The following is a 27,057-nucleotide window of genomic DNA, read 5'->3' as shown; positions in this document are numbered from 1 at the left end:
ACTCCTGGTCATTTAAACAGCCTGTCTTATAGGGTCTTCTCTATGAGGAGTCACCTCAGTTTTTTTCTGTGCTTTGTCTTTTTTTAAATTTATTTTTCTACAAATAAAATCCTTAACCTTGTTCTAGCCTCTTATCTTTTGCCTTCCAATCATAAAAATTAAGGTGCACGCCTTTAATCCCAGCACTCGGGAGGCAGAGGCAGGTGGATCTCTGTGAGTTCGAGGCCAGTCTGGTCTACAGGGTGAGTTCCAGAACAGCCTCCAAAGCCACAGAGAAACCCTGTCTCGAAAAAAAAAAAAGGCATCGTTTAGATCCTGTGCTGCTCCAAAACTCACAGTGTAGAAAATGTTGTAGACTGGTTCACACTGTAGTTTCTGTGCAGTTAAAAAGCAATCCAACTATTCAGCAATGTTGTGCTATAACATAAAAAACAGCATTCAGACCTTCGTTGTTTCCTAGTACCCTCCAGCAGAACACCAGTAGAAAATACTCTACTGTCATATAGCAAAAGCAAGATTTGCATTTGATTTTAGGAATGTGCCTGTAATTGGCTTTTTTCTTTTTTTAATTTTGTTGTCCCAAGTTTGATTGCCATGAGTTCAAATACATAAAACCAACACCGTTTCTTGTAAGATTCAACAAATGTTTATAAAATACCCATTGTGTACTATTTGTTATAGATACTAGGTTGTGGAAACAACAAAGAAATAAATATAATGCACTAGAAGGAGAAAATGGTGGAAAGTCATTGAGCGTGACCAAAAACAGAACAGTATTTTTGCGAATCTGCTAGGATAATGTGTTTCTGGGGAGCTGTATTTGAGCAGACCCAACTGGAGCCAGAAGGCAAGGTATCTGGGCCCTGCACATATCTGGGAGAGCAGTCCAGGAGATGAGAGTAAGTGCCAAGTTTTTGCATGCTCTGGGAACACTGTGATTATAACACAGTCAACAAGATTATTGGTAAAGAAAAGCAGAGAGGACATAAATGGTACAAGACCTAACGGCCTGAACAGTGATCTTCTATTCTGAGTGAGATGAACAGGCATTGGGAGGATTTAAGGGAAGGAGTGACCTGAGAGCTTGTGTGTATTTATAAAGATTTAGAACTGAGCCGATGGTGGTGGCACATGTCTTTAATTCCAGAAGCAGAGACAGGCAGATATGAGTTCAAAACCAGCCTTGTCTAAACAGTGAGTTCCAGGGTTATCCCAGTTACAGCCAGAGCTACACAGAGAAACCCTCTCATACACATACAATACACACACACTCACACAAGATTTACTACTGAATTTTATTGACTTCAGGGAAAATTGTTACATGGATAGTAATTTAAACACAAATTAGTTCCTGGTTTCTGTGGGTCAGTAGTAGTAGAGTGTCTACTTGGTTGGAGTCTCTGGTCAGAGTCTCACAAGTGTAACAACAAGGTGTCTCATTTGAAGGTGGGCTTCTTCTTCCAAGGATTCTTTCAACTTGTTCAAAGAATTTTAACTTTGGGGTCACAAGATTGTGGTGCCTGTTTTTTTAGTTTCCTTGCTCTGGTTGGGAGTTGGGGGCACCCTCAGCTCCCAACCTTGGCTCTTAGTTTCTGGGCATGTAATCTATTACAGTCTGGTCACCCAACTCTTCAAAACCAGCCAGAGAATCTCTAACACTTAAAATCTCCAATTGCTGAGGAAGTTTCCATACCAAAATCAAGCAGTGACTTGCTATTGCCTTTCCCATAGAATATGAAACTAATCAAGAGAATAACTACCCAGCAGTAAGCACAAAGTTTATATGAGACAGATATAAAATAGTGAGAATTTAGACAGTCATTCCATAATTGCACTTGCCACATAAGGAGAACAGTTGTGGAAGAGATGGAAGATACAGCTGTAGATGCAGAGAAAGCATTAGAGATCTCTAAGCAAGTGTGGAGAGTTCATGTAGATGAGTTTCCTGGGGATTGTACTCAAATGCAAATCATGAATTTATAGAGAGCTGGTTCTCCCAAAATCTCTCTCAGGGGGCTTCTTGTGGAGTACTAAATACAGGAAACCTGTTACTTGGGCTAGTGTGATGACGGTAGAGATGACCGTCTACTTAGAAATATATTTTGAAGGCAGATCCCACATGAAGGCAGATTCCACTGAGGTGGACACTGAGACCTATCAATAATTTTAAGTTTAGAGAATGTCAAAGTATATGAAGAATTTGTTTCAGATTAGAAACCAAGAGTTCCATTTTGGAGGTTGGATATGGTGACAAACGCCTTTAATTCCAGCACATGAGAGACAGAGTCAGGACTGCCAGAGAGAGAGAGAGAGAGAAAGAAACAGAGAGAGAGAGAGAGAGAGAGAGAGAGAGAGAGAGAGAGAGAGAGAGAGGAGAGGGAGAGGGAGAGGAAGAGAGACAGAGAGAGAGACAGAGAGAGAGACAGAGAGTGAGAGAGAGAGACCCTATCTCAAAATAAAAGTTCTATCTTCGATATGCTAAAATCCAAGTCAGACTGATGGTGAAACGCAATGGACCAGGGACACACGTAGTATCATGTGCAGTGTTACCAGAGACTTAAATTTCCATACTTTGTGAACTGTGGCTATGTGACTTTTCCAAAGCAGTTTATTTTACTACTATTTTTAAATGTAAACCATGAAGAGGATCTCGTCGACTCATGGTGAAGCTCTCACATCACAAGGAGAATATAGTGTAGGCAGGTGCTGTACCAAACGTCTTAACTTGGGATTTCCCAAAATTCTAGTGATATAAATTAGACTTCACCCATACTCATTTTTAGAAAGAAAAGTTTTCAGAATTATAGCCACCTAAACTATGCTGCCATTTTCCTTTCCTTGCAATAACTGTGTAGAAGATGAGAAAAGTTTAAGTCTTGGAATTAATAATATTGTAAGCATTGTAAGCATTAGGTTAAAAACATCCATTCTTAGCATCACTTTGATGCTGTGAATGTGCAAGATGATGGATGATAGTGGGAGGAAAATAAAGGCAATTAGGCACTTTTGGTTCAGAGGGCTGTTCATTTTGTAGAAGAGATGAAAATTCCCTCACTGGACACTGAAATATTGACAGGGTATTTTGGTTTGATGTGGTTATATAATAAGATCTGATTGTATGACCAGTAGTACAAGGATAGCTTAATGATTATGTTTTCAGAAATACAACTTGAAGAGATGGAAATCAAGCCAAATCTTTTGGTGGCTGGAGTGACAGAGGGTCTGAAGTAGGCTATCCTGTGTGGGTTGCTAAAGATGTCAGAACCACTCCACTGCCTGACCTTTCTATCTGGAGACTGGTCTCGGCTTCCTACTTACATAGCAACTTGGCTTTCTGAAGACTTGGAAAAAGCAACAGCCAAAACAAGCTACTGATGAATCCTGAATTTGAATTTAGCAAGTGTATGAGTGGATCAATAGTTTATATGATTGGGATTTTAGGAAATTCTAAGTAAACTCAACTTTTGGAGAAACATCGGTCTACACCATATTCTCTTGTGACTTGGGAGATGATGAGGCATTTAAAATCCAGCCCCTAATCAAGGCATAATTATTGTATGATTTGTTTTAAATATATGACAATTTTCTACCATTCTAATCTATTTTCATGTAAGTTATTATTGGATAAAACCAAATACTAGTTTTTACATGGTAATTTAAGAAACTAATTCCCTTGTTCTTACTTTTCCCTAGGAGCGCTAAATCAAAAAAATTGGGGAAAGAAATATCCAATATGTAATAGCCCAAAGCAGTCTCCTATTAATATTGATGAAGATCTTACACAAGTCAATGTGAATCTTAAGAAACTGAAATTTCAGGGTTGGGAAAAAGCATCCTTGGAAAACACGTTCATTCACAACACTGGGAAAACAGGTAATGTCCTTGTCGTTTTCCTCTGGTAGGTTTTTCAGACAAAGACTACTGTTAGATAAAGATGCATCTCTTTTGAGTATGCTAGGGACTGAAAAGAGGCTGGTGGTAGAATAAGTGAAATGGAACAGAGAAAATTAGATGTTTCATCAAAATGAAAAATTTTGAAAATGTGTACAAACATGTGATCAACAATATCATTGTGTCATGTTTCCCATTTGTGTAATGAGAGTGGTCTTGCCACTTGATATGAAAAAGATGATGAAGTCAGAGCTAGTGAAATTTTGTAACTCAGTGCTTACTCAGACACGGTCAGAATTTCTGTATCTTGGGCATTAGAGTTTGATCTTGGATGTTCAGCTGGTGAAATTTTGTAACTCAGTGCTTACTCAGACACGGTCAGAATTTCTGTATCTTGGGCATTAGAGTTTGATCTTGGATGTTCAGCTGTATGCTGTTATCAATATTTGAATATGATGAGATAATCAATTACAATTAGGTGTAAAAAACCAACTAATAGCCCTTTCATTTGGGAAATTTAAAATTACAACCTATCCTTAAGGAGGTACTTAGCAAGTACCTTTTGTAAGATTATCTATCTTTTAAACATGCAAAATGTACTTCCTTAACATTCAAGAAAATTCTGGTAAACCATATATAGTATAGTAATTTTCAAAATGTTATATGTTTCCCTTTTGGCTGTTTTGCTTTGACACGAAACAGTTTTTCAGGGAATTGTATAAATACAAGTGTATATCTTTGTAAAAATTAGAAAAAATATTTAAAATTGAAATAGGTTTTTAATTTTCTCCATATTCCATAAAATCCTGTGCTCCACATCTCCACAGAGGTCTCAAACCCTTGTCCTCTCTGCCCTGCCTCTAGATCTTCTGGAATCAGTTAAACTTCTCCCGGGTAGTAGGAAATCAATTTCTGTCTCTTTATTTAATTAGTATATTCCACAATCGTAATTTTATAAGACACATGTAAAAGAAATTTTGTCTTTAGTAGAAACAAAAACAATTTTAGTCTATTTACCATTTAATCACAAAAAATTCAATCCTTAAAAACAGGAATCTGAAACTGAAAAATATCCATACATTAGTACCCCGTTCATTTCCTAGAACTTGAGTTGGAATCTGAACTCTGATAATTATTTTTTCATTTTTGAGATTATAATTTAATAATAAAAGTAAGTTGTTTAAAATATTTACAGTTTAATACAATTTCTGTGAATGTTAAAAGCTGTACTTTTCACATGGGATCTCTGCTTTATTCTTTTAGTGTATAATGGTTAAGCACTGGTTCCTTACAGTCACTCTGAGTTTATCAGTGGCTCTTCAAATGACAGTGTAAACTTTGGAAGAGACCACTTACCTTGTGTGTGACTCAGTTGCCTTATGTGTAACAGAGATTTCAGTGGTCTTTGCTCCCTAAGGTTATGTGAGAATCAAGTAGTTAAGAGGTATAAAGCAATTCATATCATACAAGGGACTTCATAAATGATAGCAGTTGACTGCCATTGTTTTCATTGTCACTGTTGTGCCTGACGTTCTTATTAGTATGACCGGTGGGAGCTTGTATCACTAGCTGGCTAGCCAGTGTCTGCGATTCAGTAAAAATTCTTAATTTTGCTTTTCACAAACTTAGATGTGATATTTGGTGTTTTGCTTTAGTTTTTGTTTTGTTTGTTTTGCTTTAGTGGAAATAAATCTCACTAATGACTACCATCTCAGTGGAGGACTTTCAGAAAAGTTATTCAAAGCAAGCAAAATAACTTTTCACTGGGGAAAATGCAATATGTCCTCCGAAGGTTCGGAGCACAGTTTGGAAGGGCAGAAGTTCCCACTTGAGGTAAGGTAGCAGCCGTATTTCAGGTTTACTGCCTACATCTTTGAGATTTCCTCTAGCCTAGAGCTTGACTTACTGTTTAGATCAAAATTTAGAACATACAGTCGTGCTTTGATGATTTAATCAATATGTGCTTTCCTTGCAAGACTGTAAAGTCAATGAGCATCTTTAGCTTTCTACTTCTAGATACCCAGATTGCTCCTGACTAGCTTACCAATCAAAGCAGATGAGGAATTGAATGAATAAAATAATAAAGTGGGTGATCTCATCAAAGTACAGCAGAATGCTTGTACTTAAGTCTTTTAATTAGAATATGGAAACTTTTACGTTTAAAAGTTGAAAAGAGTTGTAAGTATGATAAATGATGTTTATGTGTCTCTAAAGTGCTAAGCTTTCTGGGAAATAGTTTGTTTTGTTGCTAAAACTTTTTTATTTTCAGTATTTTATGATTCACATTATAGCAACAATAATTATAAATATACCCCAATTTATGTGTGACGATTTATTTATAATATTAAATATTGAAACAAAGAGCATGATTAAATACATTATGATGGAATATTAGACATTGTAAATATCATGTTTTGAATGATTTACATACCCTTCCCACAACAAAATGTTTTATCTTATTAATGCATTAAAAATAAGAATATAAAATGGCCTGATCAGCATTATATTTCCAACTTTGTAAAAGATAAAAACTAATTATACAGATCAAATGGATCAGACTCTACCCTCAGTGACGTGATGTTGTACAAATCATTTGATTTGCCTATTCTTCTATTTCTGTCCAATGAAACAGACCCACTAGTACCAGTTTATGGAGTTAATTAAAGTAGGGAATATGTTTATTACTCTTTAAAAATCTTTCACAGAAACCTTGAAAAGGTGAACAATAGCTTTCTTGTGCTGATAGTATTATAAATGCCTCTTATATTTGCTCCTTTATAAATCCTCCATTACCTACAATGAAACTCTATTACTTTTATAACTCAAAACAGTTACTAGTAATAAAAACAAAACTAGGATGAATTCTGTAATAGAACCAAAAGACCTTTAAAAATACGGATAAGTACATTTGTGGACTATAAACAGGAGGTGTTACATATTAACTATCCAGGAATAAAGTCATATTTATTAAATATTGTCAAAGAAATAAAAACAACTATGTAAGTGCATAGCATCTCACTTCAAAGCTTTCATGCAGTTACCTAATTTTTAAATATTTTTAAAAAGCTATCCAAAGCAAAAGCCATGAACAATCAAAAAAAGTACAAAAGAATGTATGCACTAAATTCTAAATAACTATTTGACTCAAAAGACTCTCTTTGGCTTGCTTGCTGTTTCTTTTCTGTGTTGCTTTTTAAAAATATTTTCCAGGCTGGAGAGATAGCTCAGGGATTAAGAATTGTGTACTGCTCTTGCAAAGGACCTGAGTTCAGTTCCCGGTACCCACAAGATGACCCACAATTGCCTGTATCTCCAGCTCCAGGAATCGAGCTCCCTGTTATGGCCTCTGACAGCAACTACACTTACCAGCATATACGTCCACATAGACACACGCATAAATACCTCATTAAAAATAAAAATAAGTCAAGTCTGAAGAGTTGACTCAGTGGTTATGAGCATTTGTTGTGCCTGCAGAGTACTGAGGTTCAATTCGCACATACATATTGTGGCTGGGAACCATCTGTAACTCCAGTTCCAGAGGATACGTGGCCGTTTCTGGTCTTCCTAGGTACCAAACACACATGTGATGCATTGACAGACAAGCCGGCAAAACTCTCATACACATAAAATAAAAATAAACAAATCTTTAAGTTAAGTAAATAAATCCTTGGAAGTATTTTCCATGCGGTTGTGCAAACAGGATCTCAAAGGAACATCCTAGAACTTTCCCTTTGTTCATCGCTTATTCATTTGTTCTCCCTTCTTCCCTCCCTCTCTCCCTTCCTTCATTCCCTTCCTCCCTCTTCCCCTCCCTCCCTCCACCCCTCCCTCTGTCTTTCCCTCCTTTTCTTTCTTTGCCTCCCAAATCCCACAACCAAGTCTTTTGAATTCTTTTTTACAAGTTATATGGGTTTTAGGAAGCAAATCAAGCCACCATTATTTCTTCATAGCTTTTTAAATGACAATATATTAGTCTTTGTTTAAGCTTAGTCTCCTTCAGTCCATCCCCACTCCTATTCCTATCCCATCATTATGACTGTTTTCTAGAGAGCAATGGTGACTTCCCATGGCTTCTTAGTGTGACCACTGTCTGTTTCTCCAGCCCCTCCCTTACAATTATTCACTGGTGTCACAGAAAATATCTTTCAGTTTCCCACACTTATAGTTTCTTGGTGTATACTTTCTGGGGGTACTTCCTTACAACAAGGATGACAACCCCCATACCTTTTGATTTCAAGTTGCTCAAAGCTATTTGTCCTTCATATGTCAGCTGAGATACCCTGGCATGGTGGCACGTCATAGCCACTGCCATTCTGATGGACATGGTGCTTCTCCACTCACAATCCTTGAGCATTCTCAGAGGCTGTCTACTCTTGCCTGAATTCTACCTTTATACGAGGACATTGCTGCAGGTGTCACACAGGGAAGGTTAGTGAACCATTAGAATGTTAAAAATGAAAACCTAGTGCAGATTGATTCCGTCAACCAGGATCAGACTTCAGAAAGTCTAATATTGGGCAGTTTATTCCCAACACATTTAAGTCCAGTACAATTTGTTAAAGGTCTCCTGGTGTAAACTCAATTTAGGGTACATGTCGTTTATTCCAAGAAGATGGGTTCTAGAGATAAGCTACCTGTACTAGCTTAAGGGCTCGGTCTTGGTCAAACAGATGGCATGGAAGTCATTTGGACTACTAACTACCTCTGGTCCTGATTGTAGGAGTGTGGGGGAGTCTCTAGCTCTAAAGGTCATTTAGATTACCAGCCACTTCCAGTCCTAGGTGTAGGAGCTTGATATGGTCTGGCCTAACAGATAACACAAATCACCAAGCAGTTAATCATTTCCATTCTCGTTTTTCATCTTTCCCACTGGAAAACAATACTGCATACTTGACATTCCTGGTTTCTCTGGAGATCTGTGGGCACAAGATCTTCAGGCTATTCTCCCAGAATATATATAACTAAGTTACCTGGATTTAAGCCCATGAGCAAAGAATACGTTAAAAGCTTGAATACAACCTGCCATGGCAGAGCATCTAGAGTGGAGTAGACACTCACAAGGGCTAGCTTCACAGCAGGAAAAGTTACAATAGGAAGCTTAAAACACTTGGCATTTTTAGATACAAGTGTAATAACAGTAAGTACACTATGATAACACCCAACATTGCAGTGATGGACCATGAAGAAAGGAATGCTCACTCAAGAAATGGGGAGCTCCAGGTTTGTTGAATTCAACCAAAATAGTTAAGAGCCTTTGTCAATTTTTTTAAGTTCAACAATTATTATTGAACTTATTGAATTATTACTGGAATGCTTATTACTATTCCCTTGGTAGTACATGCTGTGTTAGAGAAGATTCTGTATTTCTTTCTATGTTCAAGGACACGAATGATAGCAAACTAAGTATATACACAAAATAAGTATATGTGTAATTGAGAAATTATTTGGGAAAACTCTATAGTCTGTAGAATTTTTCAGCAGAACTTACTGACTTGGTCAGCTTTTCTGTTATGTCTCTGTTGGCTTTTGTGCTGTGCTTCTAATAAAACTATCATTATTATATTTACAGATGCAAGTCTATTGCTTTGATGCGGATCGATTTTCAAGTTTTGAAGAAGCAGTGAAAGGAAAGGGAAGGTTAAGGGCTTTATCTGTTTTATTTGAGGTAATTATTATACATAAGTTTGAAACTAATCTTTCCAATTGTAGAATGTCAGGAGTAAATGTTAATATAAATACAAGAGGAAAAGATCACAACCATACTGATTACTGTTGGTCATTTCCAGGAAAGCTGACCCCTGACCGGTATGTTTAAAAGAAAACTCATATGCATTAACTGAATAGGTTTCTTCCAGATGAATTGGACAGTGCTAAGTGCACAGATTTGGCCATCTGTTCATGAAGCATATCCCAACTCAGTAACAGTAACTAAATCACAACATTTTCCATTTTACTTTTCATAGTGTAAAATGTAAAGTTCCCTGATTTTTATGTTTTTTTCTACCTTACAATTGAAAAAATAAGGGGGGTGGGTTGTGTTTGGCACATACTTTATACTTTATACTTAAATTGGAATTTATTGCTGAACAGTAAATCGTTGGATCCTGTCTTATAATGCCATTCTTCTCTGACAGGTGGGAATTGAAGAAAATTTGGATTTCAAAGCCATTATTGATGGAATTGAAAGTGTTAGTCGTTTTGGTAAGCTTTTAATATTAAGATATGAATACCTATGAGTACCTGCAGTGTGACAAAAATCACTTGTGAAAGATGGAGAGGAAGATTCTTTAAATATGAGGGTATTTCCCTTCCCACACTTGACTGATTTCTCTATTTATCACTAAATAAAAAACCATTTATCAGGGAATTTTGTGTGCCATAAAAATTATGAAAGCTTGAGTATGGTAGCACATGCCTTTAATCCCAGCACTTAGAAGTCAAAGGAGTTCGAGGCAGTCTTGGTGTACACAGCAAGTTCCAGGGTAGCCAGCCAGGGCTACACTAGGGAGGTCCTGTCTCAAAAACATAAATCATTAATTGGCTAATTAAAAAATTAAATTATATGCTATCAATGTAAAAAGGAATCTGACATTGTCTAATTCATTCTTAAAAATAACCTGATTGTGCTATGCTTTTAAAACATTCACCCATTTTGCTTCCGTATCGTACATTCCCTTAAAGACTATATGGAGATAATTAATTAATCAAGCAATTATTTTGTAATAAATTAATTTTGTTGATTAATTTCACAACTTAATCAATAATTAAACTGATTAATTTTTATAAATATCAAATTATGAAGTGAAAAGGGAATTTTACTCAAGTAGACATCTAATTCTCTGGTGGTTTTTTGACAGATGAGTATTTTAAAGAATGAAGATATTTATAAGAATTTGCATGTTTACATAGAACAGGATGGAATGCACTTTATATTATTCTGTCTGATAGAAACTTTGTGGAGCTTGTCATCTATCGCAGCAAATGCTTTTGACAACGTTTGTGACAGGCCCAAAACCTGTGCCCACACAAACAATATTAATGTTCCCCTGGTTATCAATAAAATATAAACCATTCCTCCCTGGAAAGCCACCGAATCTGAAGCCAGAAACAAGGCTTACATAGTCCCCTTTTGTGAAAGCACAGCCCCAACCTAGGATTGATTCATCTCTGTCACTTACATTTGAGGATCAGAATTGACTGAACTTTTCACAAGTCAGGAATGTGTGGACTCCTGCAGAGCAGAAGCCTGCTTCTTAACCAAAAGCAAGATCCAGCTGACTGCCCCCTCAGCCCACCGAGAAGCAGAATTCAACACCAAATACCATAAGCAACTCTTAATTTTCTCTCTGTAGGGCACAAAGTGGATTCTCCAACTGAAGGAAGGGAACTGGGTTGGATTTCAACACTTCCTTAAAGGGGTATAAAATGTGAACCTGGGCTGTTTCTGTGTTTTGCATCAGCTGGGGGGACAAGAGAACCAGACTATTAACTCTAACTTGTAAAGTTGCATAACTTCCCCTATCTTTGTTTGGAGCCTAGAACATTCCCTAGAATCTAGTAAGCTAAGGACTTCTCAGTTTGGTCTGCTGAGCTATTATAGGGAATCTTAAAGATTGGAAGTAGTTCTTACTCTTAGACAAAAAGGATCTTGGACTGTGTTTACACTTCCAAATCCTGACTCATGTTCTCTATGTAAAGAGAGTTGTCCACAACTCAATATCACAAACATCATTCAGAATATAAAATCTGTTTACTATAACATGGGCCGGTTGCTCATCTCCTACATTTCTCTGTAAAAGACAAACCTCATTTCACTTTAAGAACCTATTCTTTCTCATCTTCCTCTCACCGTAACTATTTGACGCTAGGCATTGTTGTATCTATAGACTGAGTAGAGAGGTGGTAACTTTGCAGTAATACAGAGACAAAATATCAATTATCAATAGTCTTTAAGCAGAGCAGACAGAATAGAGAAGTATTAGTGAATCTTTCCAGCTGCAAAGAAGAAAAACTTGCAGGTCATATTACTGGTGGTTCTCAAGTGGACAGTCTCATCAGAACTACTTGTGCGGCTTGCTCAATTGCAGACTAGGCTCAGGCCACTGTATACTGAAAACCCCTCACAAGCAGTTTTGAGCAGGCCCCTTACATACCATTGTTGTAGGTAATAATTGGTTTTAAGCCCCCCAGCAGCACTCCCCTGGTGGTTGGCTGTTTTGTGGTCTTCACTTACCTGTCTTTCTGCCCCAACTTTCCTGCTCCCATTGTCAACCTTGCATTGGAAGGATCTAGCAAGTTGGGCGGTTACTCATCTGTGTTTGACAAACTGGTGATTGATATGAATGCCTGAGCACTAGTGAAGTGCTGCTGGCCCAGGTATGATTCCCTCTTACACAGTTATTCAGATGAAATTCGTGACTAGTTTTCAAGTCACAAAATACCACCACAGTCTAATTTTCTCAATATATGGTGGTGTAGTTGAAAAGCAGACCCATAATTGAAAAATCTGTGTCATATCTAGGGCAGAATTTTAGGACAAACATGCAAATACCAGCTGCAACAAACAGCATGAACTTTTAGCCCCTCAGCAAGGGAATATGCCTGCTAAGGTCCAGAAAAGACAGATCTGATTCTGTATTAAGGAGAAAAAAATAAGATTTCTCTTTCTTCTTAACTTTCTTTACCTTTAATTTTCTTCATATTCCATAAAATTCTGTGCTCCACATCTCCACAAAGGTCTCAAACCCTTGTCCTCTCTGCCCTGACTTTAGATCTTCTGGAATCAGTTAAACTTCTCCCAGGTAGTAGGGCATCAATTTCTGCCTCTTTATTGAATTAGTATATTCCACAATTGTAATTTCATAAGACACATGTAAAAGAAATTTTGTCTTTAGTAGAAAACAAAAACAATTTTAGTCCATTTACCATTCAAGAGAGATTATTTAATCACAAAAAATTCAAGCCTTAAAAACAGGAATCTGAAACTGAAAAATATCCATACATTAGTACCCCGATCATTTCCTAGAACTTAAGTTGGAATCTGAACTCTGATAATTATTTTTTCATTTTTGAGATTATAATTTAATTATATTTCTCCCTCCCGTTTCCTCCCTATGAGCCCTCTCAAATACCCCTGCCCACTCTCTGCCAAATACATAGCCTCTTTTCCCACTAATTATTATTGCATGCATATATGTATATGCATATACATATATGTTCCTAAATAAAACATTTTCAATACATATAATGCCACCTATATGTATATTTTCTATTTGGCACTCCCCACCTCTCCTGCTCAAGCTTTCCTCAGTTACCCATAGTTATTTGTGTAGGGTTGAGGTCTCATGGACTTTTCCCAATCCTAGTGTGACACTGAATTCTAGTAACCTCATCTTGATATTGAATATATCTAGACAACAATAGTTCACTAAGCCAAACAAAATGTGAATTTTCTAATGGATTGAAATAAGATTTTATTTGATCCAGGAGAATGTAATTCAGTCAAATAGTATTCTATTTGTAAGACTTAGCTTTTAACTCTAACTGTAGTCAATTAGTTCTAATTTTATTAATACTACCCATGAAAAATGTTATCAGAAAGGTGAAAATCTTGAAAACACTTTCTTATACCTGGGTTTTAACCTTGACTATGTGTCTGTATCATCTGGGGATAGCTTTAAAAAGGCTTGCAGCCAGCCTCCACTCCTAGAATGTCTATTTTCAATGATGGGAAGTCTGTGACGCTGATGTTATTTGAAAACTCCCTGGGTTTCTCTAATAAGGTGCCCTCTCACACAGACTAAACTGGCTTCCAGGATACTGTGTAATGACCTAACTCTCCTGGATAGAGCAGAAGATATGGACGGTGCTATATATTGAGAAAGATGAGCAAATGCAAGGCATCCAGCTAGCCACCAAGTAACAGCCTATATGAGTAAGGAAAGTGCAGAAAGAGCCAGGTGGCCAAGTTGTGCTGTTGACAGAACTGTTGGAAATATGCAAAAATAAAGTGTACACATAATTGTATAAGAATTTTCTAAACTGCAGTAAGTTCATGTACAAGAATATACATACATATATATATATATTTAAAGGTATATATGCATAGTGTATTCAAAATATGAGACAGGGTTTCTCTGTATTGTTTTGGAGGCTGTCGGTCCAGCCGGGTCTCGAACTCACAGAGATCCGCCTGCCTCTGCCTCCTGAGTGCTGGGATTAAAGGCGTGTGCCACCACCGCCCGGCATATTTATACCTTTTTAAAAAGATTTTATCTCATAGAATATGAATATATTACAACATAGAGACTTCATACAGCATTAGCAGATCTACTTGTATTTCATATTTGCTGCTATTTTAACCCATGTTGTTTTTGCAGTTGATAGCTTCTGGGTAAGAAAATATCGGTTTTCTTCAATGGAGTTACCCTGTTATATCAACCATATTCCAGGGCAGGCCCCATATGCAGGAGTAGTTGGCCAACACAAAACAGACCCCAATTTTGTCTGTTTGTTTGTTGTTTCATGCTTTTTGTAGTTTTTGTTTGGTTTGGGGTTTTATTGTTTTTTAAGTGACAGAAAAGGCATGGAGTAAGGAGGTAGAAGGAAGAATCTGGGAGGTATTGGAGGAAAGTTTGGACAGAATATATCAAAATACATTGTATGACAAAAATCTAAAGAAAAGGAATAGAGGGAAAAGTCGTTATAGAAAAATTAATTTTTATTGTTTGAAACTGATGTAGAAGTATAATTGATTTCTTGTATTCGTATTATGCACAGTGACTTTGCTAGATTCATTTATTAAACTGAATAGTCATTTAAAATACTTAATATACATGCTTTATTCCATTTTATTTTGAAGCATGCAAATGTGGTATGCGGTAAAAGTAATACAGAATTTAAATGAGGAAAGAAATAAAACACTTGGCGCACATTCAATCGGTTCTACAATGTCTATAGACATAGTAAGAGCTCTTCAACTCTTCACCTGCACATAAGCTTGCATAATTCCCTGCCATACAAATTCTTACCGGTGCAATTGTGTTCATGCCTTTAATTCTTCTTTTTTTTTACACTTTAAAGTATTTCTTAAAAGATAAGTGTTTATTCAGATTACAACACATTGCTTATTCCATACTAGTAACATTTCTACTATTTATCCTTTTCCAGAACACTTGAGATATTTCTCTACTCAATTTTCCTTATCTGTAATTAATAGTATTTTGTCATGCTTCTATACATACCAGAATTTTTAAAACATGGAAATGTCCTAACTCATGAGGGCAGTGGATCAAAGAATAAGAAGGAGCATCAGTTTGTATTGATTTTGAAATTCCAAAGAACCCAGAATCCAAAGAATGCTGGCTAGAACACATTTTGGCTTTCTTATTCTCTGTTTTTCCCCACAACAATCACCTAATTACTTGTCCAAAAGTTTTCTCAGCCTTCTGATTCCTTAAAAAATGTTTTTCAGAGGGACTACTTCACATTCTTTTTTTGCAGTTGACTGTGGAGTGATAGCCATTTTGAACACTATTTAGAAAGCTCCCTTCAAAAAAAGAAAACTTTTTAATCAAAATAGAATTACAGCTCTTCCATTTTCCCTTTTCTCCCTCAGTCCATTCCATATCGCTCCTCACTATCAAGTAGATAACCTCTTTTTCTTTGACTGTTACTGTTCCATATATGCACATATTTATGTATATATGTGTGTATATGTATGTGTATGCACAATGTACATAAATATAACTTGCTGAGTATGCTTTTGTTGTTTGTGTGTATATGGCTTTTAGGACTGACCAATCTTCACTGGGCAACGAATAAGGGGCTAACCCCTGGGAGAGGTTAATTTTTCCCCTCCCAGCAATCATTGGTTGCCTGTCTTGGGATGGGATCCCATGACATTTTCCCACCTTCACATTAACATGTCCATTGAAATTGTCATTGTTGAATATTGTTTGGGCAGCCATTTCTAGGAGAGAATGTTTAGAATGTTTAACACCCAACATCCTGGTATTTTGGCTCTTAAAGTCTATCTGCCTCCTCTTCTGTAATGTTCCCTGAGCCACAGATGCACAACCATGATCTCAATTCCTGTAAATGGGAATCCCTTTCTTCCCAGCCCCTTCTTCCTGATTAACCCAAGCAGGCCTCCATCTCCTGATCCTCCTCCTCGGCCTCCAGGGTGACGGGATCAAGACATGTGCCACCTCACTCAGCACGGTTTTGTTCTTCTCCTTCATGCTTAATACCAAACAAAAGTGAAGACTTAAGACACGCTTGCCTCATTCTTAATTTTTAGGGGAAACTTTCAGTATATCACTCTTAAACCAATGCACACTATAGACTTTTGACAATAATCGTCAACAGGTTAGGCCTTTGTTTTTATAGTCTATGAACTAGAGTGATTTTATTTTTCAAAATATGTAGGTGGCATCTATTGATGTAATCAGAGATTTCTTTACCTTTTTATATGAAATGTTCTTTTTTTTAGTGTCAGGCTACAAGACAAGACATCTAACAGCCTGTAATGATATATTTAAGGCAATTTGTGGTATGCGTATTATACTATATGTACATACATATATAGCTAACATTCTTAAAACTTCAGTTCTAAGCATGTAAGTCAGAGTGAGCCCTTATTTCGTAGCACATTTGATAGGTAAGTGTTGGGACTCCAGCTGAGATGTGTGTTATTACTTCATAGGGAAGCAGGCTGCCTTAGAGCCATTCATCTTGCAGAACCTTCTGCCAAACTCTACTGAGAAGTATTACATTTACAACGGCTCATTGACATCTCCTCCCTGCACAGACACCGTTGAATGGATTGTTTTGAAGGATACAGTTAGCATTTCCGAAAGCCAGGTAATCTCTGAGGCTCACACAATGAAGTGATTTGAAGCTATTGTAAAAGCATTGTTTTGTGGCTTTGCTACAGAGTATCACTTTAAAGCATTTGCTGGGGCTTTTGAAGCAGGCCTGTTAAACGATTTGGTCTTCTTTCCAGCTGGCTGTATTTTGTGAAGTTCTCACAATGCAACAGTCTGGCTATGTCATGTTGATGGATTACTTACAAAACAATTTCCGAGAACAACAGTACAAGTTTTCCAGGCAGGTGTTTTCCTCATACACTGGAAAAGAAGAGATTCATGAAGCAGGTATGTATTGAAATATCATTTTTCTGTGCCCTCCACAGGCTTAGCATGGGTGGTTATTTTGGTGTGGTGGAAAACACAGTGTTTGAAAGCTTTAAATTAACTTTTGTAGCTGTAGGCAAGCAATTTAGCTTCCCTAAATTGTGGTTCCCACATCTACAAATGAGAATGTGGAAAATCTATTCTTCCTTTATGAATTTTTTACAGGTAAGAAAAAATAAGATCTGGTAAATGGTAGCCAGTTTTCCAAATTACAACAATAAGTAGCAAACCCTACATACATTTTCCATCTTCACTTTCTAGCATCTTCTGGTCTTAAAGCTCTAAGGGGAAAAGGAATAAGAAGCAGAGGTAGATCTTGGGTGTTATGTCTGGTAGGCATCCCCAGGGGCAGGGACTGGAGATGGTAACAAGAACTGAACCTCAGCATGAGATCATGGTACACACACCTGTGTTGCTAGTTCCAAGAAAAAAGTCAAGCCCCTAACAGGTATTGAAAACATTATACTGAATTACTATTAATTAACAAAAATGTCCTCAGTTTCCTTCTTTGGAGGAAAATAAGTTTGTTTTTGTCATAACCAACCAGTAGGAGGGGAAAGGTGGGTTCCCTTCATATGTACTGTGCCTTTTGTGATGACATAGTAGTTAAAGTCGTCATAAATGTAGTAACCCATGAAGAAATAGTTAAAGTAGCCTTCACTTTGAGAATTTAAGACTTTCCCAACTAGATAATCTTTTATCTCAGCTCTGCACTTAATGTTATCATGAATAATATTAATTTAATATCAATTTAAGTTAATAGCTAATGTTCATACTTTATTGTTTTAATGTAATATTTAGAAGTGTTTGCTATCCAACCCAAAAAATGACAATGTTGAATAATTGTATCTAGTGTGACATTAGCATTCAAGTTAAAATTGCCCAAAGTAATAAAATTCTGTAACATTTCTGCCAGCCACATCAATTACTTCAATAGTTTTGTAGTGAATAATATGTAATTGATCAGAAAAAAATGAAAATGAACCTGAACCACCCTCTTTTACAAAATGCAATAGACTAAACAGCAAATTAAAAATGATTGCTTTTTTCGTTATACTTTAAATCACATGTTATTTAAACTCTGGATGGATCCTCGATTCTTTAAGAGTAAGATCATAGTGTGTCACTTATTGTAGGACATGTTTCATACTCACGTATCCTAAAGCTGGCCCATCTTCATCAAGGTTTTTCTCTCGCTCTAAACTCCATGAGGTCCCCTGAAGCAGGGAGACACATCCTCACAAGTCACACTGAAGATGTTTCCTCTATGCAGCGTGCCCCTGCCCACTATCTTCACATTTTTGCCTGCTCCTTGTTCTACTAAACTCAAGCAAGGTATTCCTCCACTCAGAGATCATCTCTTATGGGACCATTATCACCACACTGAATCTGGCCAATGCACAGGACAACTCTCAGGTGGCATCACAGCCATGGAGTTCAAGATAAACAATGTTCAGCTGGACTCCATGCAGTGTACCCATGTCGATGCTTCCTAGTAATGACCAGAGTATAGCAATGGCCTGTGCACATGATTGTCACATTGCCGTCTAAGCCCAAGGTAGCAGTAGCTACATCTTTTATCTCTATGTATTTCTGAACAAAACCAAAGCTTCAATTCACTGAATATTTACTGCACATCCAAAAGAGTAAACTTCCATATAATAAAAGCATGTTGATGCTTGATAGGTCCAGTCTGCACTGTTCAGTGTGTGACCCACATGTAGCTCTGAGTTAGCATAGGACAACATAGTTTTCATAATTAAGGTAAAGGCTTTGCTTAGTAGTAAAGGCAATAAGCAGCAATAGCTACCAACTATTGTATAACACTCCCTTGACTGATATAATGTTGGCCAATATTTCCATGGTCTATAGTTTGGGAAACTGACACTGAATGATTTGTCCAATTTTAAACAGCTAGAAAGGGGTGGTGTAAGGATTTGAACCCAGGTATCTCTAACTTTAAAGTTGTCCAAAGCTCTTTCTGCTTGGAGGGAACATAATTTTTACATTTTTAAAAATTAATGTCCTAATAAAACATGAAACCTGAGAAAGTATTGACACTTGAGTGTTTTGTTTATTCTAAGTTCGAACAGAGACACTACAATCTCTCCATTACTCAGTGTTCTAAGTTACAGTAAGTATGTGAGGAGGCTATCGAGGAATGCAGGTCTCAAATGGCATGTATGGAATCAGTCTTACTCCTCTCAGCTGTGCATGTATACTGTCACACTATCCTACAGTCTGTGGCAGCGTCGATATGTCTCTCTGAGTAATAATTACCACAAATTTGTAACTTTGTACCAATATAATTCAAATAGCAGAACTAATTAGGAAAGGGAACTATTGGAAATAGATTTATCTATTTAAATCAGATGGAACTACAGATGCAAATTTTAAATGAATGAATTCTACCATAAAAATGTACATCCCTGGGCTCTTTGGGCAGTGTATTTGTTCATAGGTGCAATTCTCCCAAGATTCCCCAAGGACAGCCAACTTGGCATTTCCCACAGCTATCTGCACACAGGTTAGGCAATTGCTCAGACAGAGTTAGTGTCTTACATTGGTTCCCTTTGGTTAAGCAAAGGTGCTTGGAGAGCCAATACTAACTTTTACTGTAGTTCTGTGTCTTTGAGATCCAGGTTCTGATCCTCTGGTCATTTGACCTTCCCTTTGTCCTGTCTCCCAGGCAGACTCTCTACTGCTTCCTTCATCCTATTGTAGTTCTCATGTTCTTCTCAGTGAAAGAATTACCTTGACCCTACTTACCAAGATGACATAGGAGTGACATTTCCTCCTCCTCTTCCTCCTTCTCCTCCTCCTCCTTCTTTTCCCTCCTCCTTCTCTTCCTTCTCCTCTCCTCCTTTTCCTCTTCCTCTTCTCCTTCTTTTCTTTTTAGTTCCATAGAATTTAATTTTAAAAGCTTCGTTTATATTTAAAACATGGGATTTTGAGGTTGCAATGAAATCTGCCTATTAGCAAATTCCAGTTCTGTCAGTTTTAACAGTTTCATCCATACAGTGAATGTTCAGTCAAATGTTATTTAGATTTCACATGAGACATTATCAACAATATTCACCTGTCTTACTTGACACACCATTCCTCCATCCCCAAGTGTAGCCCTCTCTGCTGAACCATCCTGTTCCTTTGCCTGCTGTGATGCTGTTTCTCATTGCCTTGCTTCAGAGCTACCCACGCACCTGCCTCGCTTTCTTGGTAGATTTCCACCTTAAGCATCTCACTGTCACCTGTAGTATGGAATAAAGGGCAGTCCCTGTCCAGTAGGCACAACAACCTTCTGATCTCTTGACAAGTGAGGAACACAAGAATGAGTTAAAGAATACATTGAGTTCATTTGTTCCTTAGCCTTTGGGGCTGCAGAGAACATGTGTTGCTGGCTCCAGGCACTGAAGGGATGAGTAGCTTTAGATTGCCAGACAAATCAAAGGCAAGTTCTTCTTTATGCAATGTTCTTTGAAAAAAATTTTTAAATGCTCAAAGTCTTCAAAACATTGTATGGCATACAGTGTAGGTTCTCGATTAAAGACAACTTAAAAAAATAGATTGTAGTTTTTAAAAAGTATCTGTGTCATAATAAAATTAAGAAGTCATTTCCTCAGTGACTGAGAAAAAGATATAGTAAACTAATTTGCTTTTCTTATTTGAACTCTCACTGTTCAGGTAAAACTATTATTATATTTGACAATGCTCTATATTTAACATATAAAGATAATTACATAGTAATCTTTCAGATTCCCACCGCATAATATTTTGCGTTTGCTGAACTTACAATAAAAAACTGCGTTACTTGTTCTTTGTTTGCAGTTGAGACAGGGGACTTATGTTTAGAATTAGAACATTTGATTATGAGCTGGAACAATTGTTTTTCTATCAAGACTGTTAGCATTCCAGGAAGCATTAATTAGTGTTTATTTAATTTGTTTTGCATATCCCTGTGATGGTTCTTTTGAAAATAAAGTATTATCTCCTTTCTTTATGGAACTTAATTTGACAACTGAAAGTAGAATTCAGGTTTCAATTTTTGTTAAATTTAGTCTAAAAATAAAGTGCTACATTGGTACTATTGTTAAAGTAGAAAATATGAGCCTGGCAGTGGTGGCACATGCCTTTAATTCTAGCACTCAGGAGACAGAGGCAGGCAGATCTCTTTGAGTTTGAGGCCAGCCTGGTCTACTGAGTGAGTTCCAAGACAGCCAGAGATACACAGATAAACCCTGTCTAAAAAAAAAACATAAAAAACAAACAAAAGAAGAAAATATGACTAAGCTCACAGAAGACACTAAAAATTTTTGATAATGCCACCACCCAAAGATGACCACTGAGAACTCTGTTGAATATCCTTTCAGACTTTCCACCCCAATTAAAATATTGTTATATCTCATAATAGAAGGTATTTTGCATAGAGACAGTAAGTGAATCTTTAATAAAGTGTTTAACTGTTATATAGTATTCCACTACTTAGTGAAATTTTATTAAACATTTTCCTCACTCTTGGACATTCGAGGTATATTTATAATTTTTACCTTTATAAATATCTAACATCTTCATTTCGACTAAAAAAGAAGTAAAATGTATGAGAAAATTGTCATAATCTTGCTCTGAATAACTACAACACAGGGAATATATATTTTCAACATCTGTAGCAAGTCATGCTCAAAAGTTGTGACTCCTTGTTTCTAAGTATACTCTGAGATTAAAGCCCAGACCACATTCATTTTTACACTCACAACAGCCTCGGTATTCACTTCACCAGAGCATCGAGGTTCTGCTTTTCTGCTTTGATGTAAGGCTACCATTTGGGCATCATAAAGTGGGCATTGTAGATTCTAAGAATCATTGGATTTGATAGAACCATCTGATCGGGAAGTATTTAATAAAAGTTGCCTTTTAAGTAAGCACCATGTACAACAGTTTAAACATGCAAAAGTATAAAATAGATAAAGTTCATATTTATTTCCAACCTTCCAAGCAGACACTATCATACTGTGCTGTTAACATCCTAGTAAGTTTCTCCCTTTGGAGAGCAGGGTCTGTTGAAGCATGCAGGAAAAAGAGCTTGGGCTTCAAAGACCAGACAGCATTTACTTCCAAACCCAGCACCCGTGCTTTGTTATATAAAAAATGTCAAGTTGTTGATGTATAAACCACCATGTCTTAGCTTATAAAAGAATGAGAAGAATTAAAGTGGTCCCCTCAGAGAGCTGCTGTGGGACTCAAAAAAGCTAAATTTTGCAATGTACTGCAGTGCCTTAGATGAGTGGGCTGCAGACTCAGTGATTGCTATTGTTGTCACGTGTCACATGCATGAGAAAACAAGCAATAACGGTGAAGAAGTATAGCTATGCAAAATTAGCATGGTATGCATTTAAAATACATTGTTATATAATTACTTCATTGAGCTACTTCAAGTGTTAGCTAGTACTCTAAAAAATATAATGTACACATTTAAAGATATACAATATAGTGTGCTTTTCTAGAAATAGAGCATGTTGGGAGAACCTTTGTAGCATAATGTATCTGAACTATGTAGTATAAGGCAATGAACTGCATACTGACCTGGAGAAGACTTCTTGATTTTTAATCCAGATAGTTGGCTTAGTATAGTTTATATATTTCTAATACAATAATTATAGTAATTTCAGAGGCTGGAAAAATGGCTCAACAATTAAGAGAACCTACTACTAAGAGTGCCTAATAGGCTTGCAAAGTCCTAGGTTCAGTTCCCAGCAACGATGCACATCTGCTCACAGCTCCTATATATAATTCCAGTTCCAGGGAATCAACACTCTTTCTGAGACTTCACCCATGCTTTTACTCAGTGTACACAACTCTACACAGAGACATACACTACATGTTCATGTAATCTAAAATAAAAATAGTACCTAATGTCAATAGAAAAGTATTAAGGAAACAATATTAGATCATGTTAATTATCTACTCCACGGTCATTGCCTAATTTTATGTCAAAATACCAAATTTATTTATGGAACCAGATAGATTGTTACTCAATTGTTAGTCAGTGCTTTGGCAAGATCACAGTGTATAGATGTAAGTTAGACTTTTCTCTTGAACACATTCTAAAGTACATATTTTATTCCCTCAAGTCCTATGTTTCAAAAATTAAAGAACAAAACTTAGCTATTTTTAAAAACAGTGTTCTAATTAAAATAAAGATATATGCTTTTCACTTAGAATATCCACAGAGGTGAGATAACAAATAAAGCATGGGGGACAATCTTCTAGGGAAGGGAAGATTTCTTTTAAATAGCCATATGGAAATCTACTACTATAGAAGCTTGCTAAAATATATGCATATTTAAAAGGGGAATAAATGGAGTTACCATATTATGAGTATGATAATATCCCAATTTGACATTGTAGACAACCAAATAAAAGCCCCAAGAATTAGAAAGAGTTACAACTTTTTTAGTTGTTCATTAATGAGGTCTGATAGGAATCCCAAATACTATGGCCAGTTGCTATTGCTATTGATTACCCTCCGGAATTTTGACAGTGAGATCCTATTGCTGAAGATAACCATGTGCTTATGTCACAGAACGTAGAGAAATCTAGCAGGGACTCTACTTGAAGCTTCATTCCTTCTGGCTTGCATTCATTGTGCTTCAAGGTTACTATTCATACTACCCAAAGAGAAAAATAATCATCAATCTCCCCAGCTATGAACCCCAAGAGCTATAATGACAAACCTACAAGATATGCCTGCTGATATAATTTTGACACAAATGTTATGTGAGTTACCAACCACTTTTAAAATTTGGATTTAAGGCCCACTGCATGAGATCCTACACTGTCAATGAGACCAAAAACTGGAGGCTAGATAGGTCATTGGCTCTGGGGGAAAGCCTACTATTATTATTATGCTGAATGAAAACAGCAATAAAATGACTCCTAATGACATGTCATCATATACGTAGACTGGTGAATGACTCAACCTGCATTGCAGAAACATTTTCTTGAAGTATACGGTAGTTAACACAAAAACCTACAAGTGATCAGCATGTAAAGCACAATAGAATTTGGGATGCTCATCCTTCAACAGGATTTCTCTTCCCCTCAAGGCTCAAAGATCTATACAGAAGGGGAGGTGGTACATAACTTTAAGGAAACAATGTCTTCCAGCTACATCAGAGCAGATGCAATTTGGAATCCATGGAGACTGTGACAGTGAACACAAGACCCACACAAGCTCAAGCCAGACAAAACTCCCAGTATAAAGGAGTGGGAACAGGCATGAAGCCCCATCTCTGACCAAGGAGCTATTGCTAACAGATAGCTGTTATGATAAAGAAAGTCAGGTTCTTCAACGAAGTGACATTGAGCATATCATTGACACTCCAAGGCAGGTTCCTTGCTCAGGAGTAGTCAGCCAACACAAACTGGACTCTACAGTTTTCAGAAAGAGAAAACATGAAATTGGGTGGTTAGGAATATGAGGATCTGCAAAGAGTTGAGAAAGGAGAATGAAGAAATAGTGGGGAACTACATAAGCCCAAACTACTAAAACAACTAATAGAATCATATAGACGTATAAGTAAGGCAGATAAGAAATGAGAACCTGCTACCAAAGAAATATAACTTTCTTTGAAAAGTCTCACTTTAAGCTAACACAGATAGTTGCCATTTGAAGCATCTCCTGTTTGCCACTAGTGAGATCGTACAAATGCAGACAAGCCTGGGAAACTAGGCAAGAATGCTTTGGGCATATCTCAACTAATATTTTCTACTTTTCTCTAGGGTTTTGTTTTGTGTGGGTGCATTAAATTAATACATTTTGAAGAGTGTATCTTAAAGAACATAATTCACTTGGAAGCTTTCCCCTTTTCCAAAAAGAGGGATTTATTTTAGAAGGAGAAAATCTACTAATTATCCTTTCAGAAATCGACCTACTGCAGGTACACTCCTTGAGAAGGAAGAAGGAAGCAGTCTCTGTTTTCCAGTGATAGTTTATGAGCAGCTCTCATTTTGAGAAGATTCTCCAGTGATAGTTTATGAGCAGCTCTCATTTTGAGAATGTTTGATGGTCTTGTGCCATCTGGTGGAAAATCATAGAAGAATCACAGGGAGCAGTCTATGGTGTAATCTAAACACAACTTGGAAACATATTTTTAGTTTGAATTCACACTCTTTTCAATGAAAGAATTTTCCTCTTACTCTTAAAGGAACACCTCACTGTAAGCCCTCCCTAAACAAAATGTAACATCACTAGTTTGCGGGAAAAAAAGGAAGGAATAAAATCTTATCTCTAACTCATGTAAATTTATCCACATATTTATTCAAAGCACACGTTGGTTAATATTTTGTGGATAGCTAATGTACTGTTACAACCACAGAGTTGCTAATAATCAAATTGCTACTAATCCATACTGCAATCTGGATGGAATTTACTAAGGCTTGTTACCCGGTGTTAGTTGACTAGGTTAAGTCTCTGCTAGTCTCACAACAAGCTGATTGAAGGAACACACTGCCAGCATTCTTCCCCTGGAAGCAGAGCCCTCACTGCTAGCCCACCTGGGATTCCAGCTGCCTCTGCCGCTTTTAGAATTGCTGTGGCATTTCAGAGCTCATCAAGGCAGTGGGTGACTAAGGGAATTTCTCCCAAACCTCAAAGCAAAAGTTGTTTGCTTGTTTGTTTGTTTGTTTGTTTTTTTAATTTTTTTGGGGGGGAGTGGGGCAAGTCCCTTTCCTTGCATTTTGGACTTTTACCTTTAAAACCTTAAATGTTACTATTGCCAGCTGCAGGCATGACCGGCAATGAGCAGGTGAAGAGCCAGTGGAGAAGCATTCCAAAGCTCCTGTGAGCTGACAGGCTTCTGAATGTATCTCTGTGCTCCACAGGGAAGGCTGGAGAAAAGTAGCAAGGAGACATAGCAGCTACTGCAGCCTGAAAACAAAGCCGGTGTCTCTTTGGACTTTAAAATAGTTCCTATGAAGCTTATTTTATTTTTGTTTAACCAGATAAACAGCAGGTCTTCCTGTGGGGGGGGGCGGGGAATAATCAATACTGTAGTCAGGCTTACTTGTGCAGAACTGTTAGTCTTGGGTGCCCTCATGTGTTTATGAGACGAACTACAAACTACAAAGGCGGGAGGAAAAAGAAAAAGAAAGGAAAGAAAAAAGACAAGGAAAGAGAAAAAAACCCTTGGATCACCTTCTGTATCACCTGCTGGCACATTTTCTGAATCCCTATAGGCATCTTACCCACCGTCATTGGTTCATTGAAGACACCCATATGCTTTCATGAAACATCTTTGTAGTTGTAGATGTCCCTTGAAAAGAGTGTCCAGGAAGTTAATTTCTTACCTTTGTCCTGACAGATTTTTCTCTTCTGCTTCGCAAATGTCTGTGGCATCTAACCTTTTCTGTGTAAGTTACGCAAAACTTATCACAGACACATAAGAATTTTTTGAAGTTTTTTTCACAATTTTTTTCATATGATTCAGATATCCTAATTCCCTGCAGTTGTTATTTAATCCGTTAATGATGCCAAAGTGGAATTTCATTGCCAGTTCTCATAAAGACTGAATTGATGTTTTTTAGTTTTGATAGAGCTTTCATGGGTTGGAAAGTTTGAATTATTTCAAGGTTTCTCTAATAGCAAAAATGTCCAGCTATAAGTCTATTTTATATTTTATAATTGAATTTTTCTAGTCCTGAGCTAAATACATTTCATCAGGTATCAAACAAGGTATATACAGACACCATGAGCTTGAAGATATCTATGCTCATTGTTTCTAAAAAATAAATGTCCATGTCAAATACTCTCAAAGCCATGTTCTAGGCAACAGCAAGAGAAAAGAAGAAAGGAGCCATGGTCCTTATATTTCAATGGAATTGAGAGGGCAGAAAATAATTAGAGTATGATGTTTTCAAGTAGGGTCTTTGATTATAGATTGGGCTTGTGGAGATAACAGCTATGTTGAATCTTGGT

General features: G+C 36.9%; 1 protein-coding gene across 4 annotated transcripts in view; it reads left to right on the top strand.

The window, feature by feature from the left end:
- Positions 1-27,057, top strand: part of Ptprz1 (protein tyrosine phosphatase receptor type Z1) — a 171,343-nt gene that overhangs the window by 86,109 nt on the left and 58,177 nt on the right. For all 4 annotated transcript variants that reach the window (XM_040728493.1, XM_040728492.1, XM_040728495.1 and 1 more), the window contains exons 3-8: positions 3,694-3,873; positions 5,573-5,724; positions 9,461-9,556; positions 10,026-10,092; positions 16,598-16,755; positions 16,898-17,048. In XM_040728493.1, coding sequence (XP_040584427.1) covers positions 3,694-3,873; positions 5,573-5,724; positions 9,461-9,556; positions 10,026-10,092; positions 16,598-16,755; positions 16,898-17,048 — 804 coding nt within the window. The remainder of the gene's footprint in view (positions 1-3,693; positions 3,874-5,572; positions 5,725-9,460; positions 9,557-10,025; positions 10,093-16,597; positions 16,756-16,897; positions 17,049-27,057) is intronic.

This window comes from Mesocricetus auratus, unplaced genomic scaffold (genome assembly GCF_017639785.1).
Source record: "Mesocricetus auratus isolate SY011 unplaced genomic scaffold, BCM_Maur_2.0 Super-Scaffold_100019, whole genome shotgun sequence".
NCBI lineage: Eukaryota > Metazoa > Chordata > Mammalia > Rodentia > Cricetidae > Mesocricetus > Mesocricetus auratus.
The sequence above is the reverse complement of the archived record's forward strand: the minus strand, read 5'-3'. Positions and strand labels throughout refer to the sequence as shown.